This window comes from Salmo salar, chromosome 03 (genome assembly GCF_965601325.2).
Source record: "Salmo salar chromosome 03, fSalSal1, whole genome shotgun sequence".
Classification (NCBI taxonomy): domain Eukaryota; kingdom Metazoa; phylum Chordata; class Actinopteri; order Salmoniformes; family Salmonidae; genus Salmo; species Salmo salar.
Window position 1 is genome coordinate 62,873,018 of NC_138293.1, and position 5,228 is coordinate 62,878,245.

Below are 5,228 nucleotides of genomic sequence, written 5' to 3' on the forward strand. Positions count from 1 at the left end.
GTAGGTCTATCTAAAGGCATAGGTCTATCTAAAGAGATATTGTTGGATGTTGAGTGATTGACTAACAATATTTATGTAATTGTGTACCACTACTGTGAACCTGCTCAGTTTAACCTTTCAAGTTATTTCATTTTTCACTTCAGATGTAATTGTATTTCTCTGAGTCCCTGTTAAAAATATATATATATATATATATATATATATATATATATATATATATATATATATATATATATATTAATATTCTGTTTGCATCTAAATAGTTTTATTTTACAACTAATATCAGTTACAAACAAACAAAATGATATACAACTCTTTCAGTCTGCACACGTTGTTCAAATCATTCTGTAATTTGTACGCTTCTGAAACTCTTGTGCTTGTACAATAGGCTATACATTGCACATCTTATTTCAGTCTCTGTTACCAAATAAACAGTAAAATATACAGCATAGAAAAGGTCAGAACATTTTCAAGACACAAGAGCAAAAAGAGATGCAGAGTTATGAATAGCCATATTGCAGAAGAGGGAAAAACACAGATAACCATAGGTCCTCTTTGGCCAGCAATCCTCTGGCAGGCTAGCCAAGAGACAATTTCTTAAAATAATGAGCACAAACATTGGTCGTGTGCTGTAATGTCCAGACAGCTTGTAGAATGAGCTCCACAGTGTGTTCACAAACAATGAAATCACATAAAACCACATGTCAAAATAATGCTCATTTAGGTGATGATACTTTCTATGTAAACACAATATAATGAAGGAAAGGGGTGGGGTTTGCTGTTTCCATGGCTGCCAGGTCTCAATATGATATGTCTAGAGATACCCTCCGGTTAGTAATACGCAAGAAATGCGTAATAAACACAAAGCTGAATATTTTTGTAAACTGAGTCAGCTTGTCTTCATAATCTCTGGTCCATATCAATGCTGTATTTACAGTCAAATTAAATAAACAGTACATCAAGTAGTAGTACAATCAGTGTTAATATTATGTAGTGTGATTGCTGTGTGGTGTATGTTTTAGACTGTAAAGCAATCATTCATTTCTCAGATGTAAACTCATGTAGCATAAGAGATGCAACCAAAAAGGGAGAGTTGAGTTGATGGGCTCAGCGTTACTTTGCAGCAGTAATGTTCCAGTTTATTTATCTGGTCTCTGTGGGGCTCCAGACAGCTGCTAATGTGTCACCTCCAAGCCCCAGAGAGGCTCGACTTCCAGGGCCTGCTGTGTGCTGATGTTGGTCTCCTGGGTCTGGGACTCTGCCTGCTCAGCATCACTCTGCATCCTCTTAGGTCTCTCCCTGTCCTGTGGATACTCAATGTTAGGCCCTCCACAGTCTGGCTCTTGCCCTGCTGACTGCCCCACCAGAGGTAGGGATGAGTCCAGTGTGTGGACAGGGCTGGAGCCCACCAGGTCATTCTTCCTGGCTCTGTTGAGAGAGCCCTGCCCCTGGGTGGTCTGGTTGTGCGTCTGATTGTATGTTGGGCTGACAGACGTGTAGACCCCAGACTGAGAGCTGAAGGTGGTGTGGAGCTGTGGTTGGCCGGTAGGGGTCAGTGAGACGTGGATAGGCGTTGGGGAGATGGACGGTGAATGGCTGCGGTCAGAGTTGACCTGGACACTCAGGGAGGGGTGGGACTGGCTGAGGCTGCCTGGGGAACATAGGGGACGAAAGGTACTGATGGTGGGGATGGAGGCTTTGTACTCAACTTGACCAGGACACGCACCTGGGAGTACTGGGAAGGCAGAGCTGAGGTTCAGAAGAGATGGCCCAGTCCGGCATTGGGAGTGGCCCATGTAGGGAGAGTTGGGTGTAGTTCTGGAGGTCGGGAAAGGCCTGTACTGGGCTTTAAGTCCCTGACCGGTGGTTCTGCCTCTGTCCGAGCAGCACAGATGTAAACAGGACGACCTGGGATTAGACGTCTGGTGAAGGTGCTCAACCTCCACCTTCTGACCCATGGCGGGACCTCTGCCCTGGGGGGGGCCCCCACTGTAGGCCCACATGTTCCTGGCAGGGTGGCTGAGGGGGTCATGTTGGAGGTGAGATGGGTGAGGTCCAGCGGGCATACTGAAAGGCACCCGTGTCTGCCAGTCATTGGCAGCAGTCATGTTGCTGCTGGGGTTGGGATTGGGATTAGGGGCCATCTGCAGGCCGTAAGGATAGGTGGAGATGGCAGAGGGGTAATGAAACATGGTCACATGGGCCTGCAGGAAACACATCATCTCGTGGAGCTCCTTGGTCAGGTTGGACACCTCCTGGTTAAGGGTATTCATCTAGAAAATAGATGGCATGCAGAATAATGAAAGCTATAATCTGTTGCTTGGTTGAATAGTAATTATTCCAAGGCAGGAGAGTTCTATTGTCTCTTTCTAGGTCAGAAATGGTGGAAAGCAAAAACAGGCACAGTCATAAATTATCAGTCGGTGTTACGTGAGCTTTCAAATCTGGACCATCTCCAATTTAACAATCCTACATTTTATTTGAGGAAAAATGTCTTTAAATGTTCTCTTGCCTACATAGCCTGAGTGGTGTATTTAATGCTGAAAGTGTGTCAGGGATGATCTGTTTTTAGACACTCTTTAGGGTACAGCGAAAGTAGAGTACGGAAAATGAAGTGGGAGAGCAAAAAAGTTTCCGTCTCTTGAGCTCTTTCTACGTAGATGGAGCATATCATTCATTTATCAGTTCATTGATGTTGGTTTATGTGTCAGTTTATTCCGTCAATGTGATCGTATGTTCATACCTCTTTGCCTAGCTGGCTGATGTTCTGTCTCACCTCCTCTGTTTCCAGAAGTAAGTTGGCGCTCACCTGGAATGGGTCTATAAGGGGGATGGGATGGGCAAGGATGGATGAGATCAGTGCTTTCACACCCCACTCCAACATCAAGCACTTTGCTCATACCATTTCATTTGTATGAATAGCCTACTTGTACTGCTTTGGATCATTCTAAAAAAACAATTGTCTGACCAATCAATTCAGTATCCTTGCCTAAAACACGTTTCTATTTACTGTTAGAAAACCACTGTTAGAAAAATATAGTTTTTGTTGGTAAACCATTGTTTAACCTGAGACCATTACCTTTGCTATTGGTCTTTGCCTCGCCTTGATCCACATTGAAGTGAAATGACTGCCCATTATCCTCAATTCCATCCACAACCCTAGAGGAGATAGGAAGAGAGGTTCATACTTAAGTGGGTTATGATTAAATATGAAGTGATTTTCAGTTAAATAAATTGAACTGTAATCTGTCTTTGCTGTTATTACCAGGTAAATCCATTGGTATATGTGATTTAGATTTTGGTTAGGGGTTATAGTCTTATAATCCTACAAACCTTAGGCTCATTACTCACCTGGGGCTGAGGTCCAGAGGGCTGACACAATGTAGGGAGGGTATGAGCAACTTGGCTGGCCTATGGGATGAGCTGTGATCTGTGACCATGTTGGGCACTGGGGCGGGAGTAACCTCCTCATTGGACAGCAGCTGAGGGGAGGGGCTACGGCCTCTGCAGCCCTGGGCTGGGGAGCGGCAGAGATGGAGCGCACTGACATGTCGAAGCTCCTCCCCCAGCAGGCTGCTGAGGCCAGGGTGGCAGACGGGGCTGCTCAGGCCATGCATCAGGAGCAGCCGTCCTTGGTGGGATGCACCGGTGGGACAGTGGCTCATGTCCTCACCAGACTCCACATCTTCTGCCTCCACAATGAAGGGAAGCTTGTGGTCCTTATCAACTCGCTCCTGAGGGGCAGAGGGTGGGAGAGGAGAGGCATGAGTAACAGGTTCTCTGTAGTCCTCACAAACAACCATGCATGCCCTCCAGTAGCCTATTGCCAGTGGAGGAGGAGAGAGAGTGTAGAGTGATACACACAGAGTTAAATTTGATTTTAGCTGCCGGTAATGGGTAGCAGGGGCGTCATGCACCCTAAAAATCTGAGGGGGCACAGAGTATGCGAGGATGGCTGGGGGGTTGTACGGAGGGGGGCATGTTGGAGAATTGTTATATTTTCAAACACCTGAAACAGCTTTCTCCTGCAATCTAGAGCCATATAATTTTCTATGAAGTTGGCTTTAGCTAGCCAGCTAGATACGTTTCCAATCTCCTCAACCTCATAACTAGCTACCAAGCCATTTCAGGCTGTCAATCAAGTTAGAGTAGCTTATCTAACTATCTTAGCTGGCATGCCTGCTGGCAAGGTTGGTAGACTTTAGAAAACCAAGCAATTACTAAGTGTACTGAATAATCTTAATCTTTTATCCAGATTTTTATCAGAGATGCAGAGAAGCATATTTAGTTTCTTTAAAAAAATAACCAGCAGACCAGTCAAGAGGTACGCTTAGATTTAGAAAAAAACTAGGATGTAAGTAATATCCTAGGCATGTTAGTGCAGTATATTGAGAATTGCGATTAACAACAGTCAGAATAACTCCCTCTGGAATGTATAGAGCAGAATTAGGCATAATGTTTATGGCTCTAAATTGAAGGAAAAATATGTTTCAGGGGTTTAAAAAATGCTAAATAATCAGGGTCCAGCCCCCTCCGGACCACTCCCCTCCATCCTCACCTACTTCGGTAACAAGAGATTGTGTGTAATTTCCTTCTAATAGCTGTTCTGCTGTGAGTCAGTGCTGTTCCTCTCTCTTAGTGGCCAACATAGGAAATTAGGTGCACTGAGGTGAACTGCCTACTTGGCATTTTCAGTAGGAGTTGAGAGAATCAGCTAACTCCCACGCACAATGTAGAAACATTAACACGTGGACACTCACATGTCATAGAAACACACATGCATGTGCACGCACACAAAGGCATACGCCTACTCCAACACCCACTCAAATACAACAAAAAAACAAGAGTACAAAATCAGCCTCACAGAGATACAGAGACACACTAATGACAGCCCTCTGTTAAGCCCTCAATAAAGGTGGCAAAATGGGGCTGTGAGAGTTGCAATCATGCTTCTTTCAGAGTGAAGTTCTATCTGGGAATGGGCTAGATGAGAACATTGCGTTCAGCCTTTTATCAAGTTATATGTTCACCTAAGAGGGAAGGGCAATGGGTCAGGGACCAGAACCCTCCTATCAACCTCAATCATTTAAATGTCTCTGTCCCAGACCAAATATTCAAACACTTTGAAAAATGGAATGATGAGTCACAAAGCCTTATTCACCTTGAGTAAATATTTGATTTGGACATTAAGCTTAAAAGATTCTGGCTATGACTACAAATGTTCTGAG

General features: G+C 44.4%; 1 protein-coding gene across 1 annotated transcript; it reads right to left on the reverse strand.

The window, feature by feature from the left end:
• Window positions 1-315: 315 nt before the first annotated feature.
• LOC145877506 (uncharacterized) lies at window positions 316-3,803 on the reverse strand. The gene is made up of 4 exons (XM_082973110.1): window positions 3,352-3,803; window positions 3,080-3,159; window positions 2,744-2,820; window positions 316-2,273 (listed from the first exon to the last, which is right to left on the reverse strand). Exons 1-4 carry the CDS (start codon window positions 3,801-3,803, stop codon window positions 1,176-1,178), a joined length of 1,707 nt encoding a protein of 568 aa, XP_082829236.1. The 3' UTR covers window positions 316-1,175.
• Window positions 3,804-5,228: the final 1,425 nt, after the last annotated feature.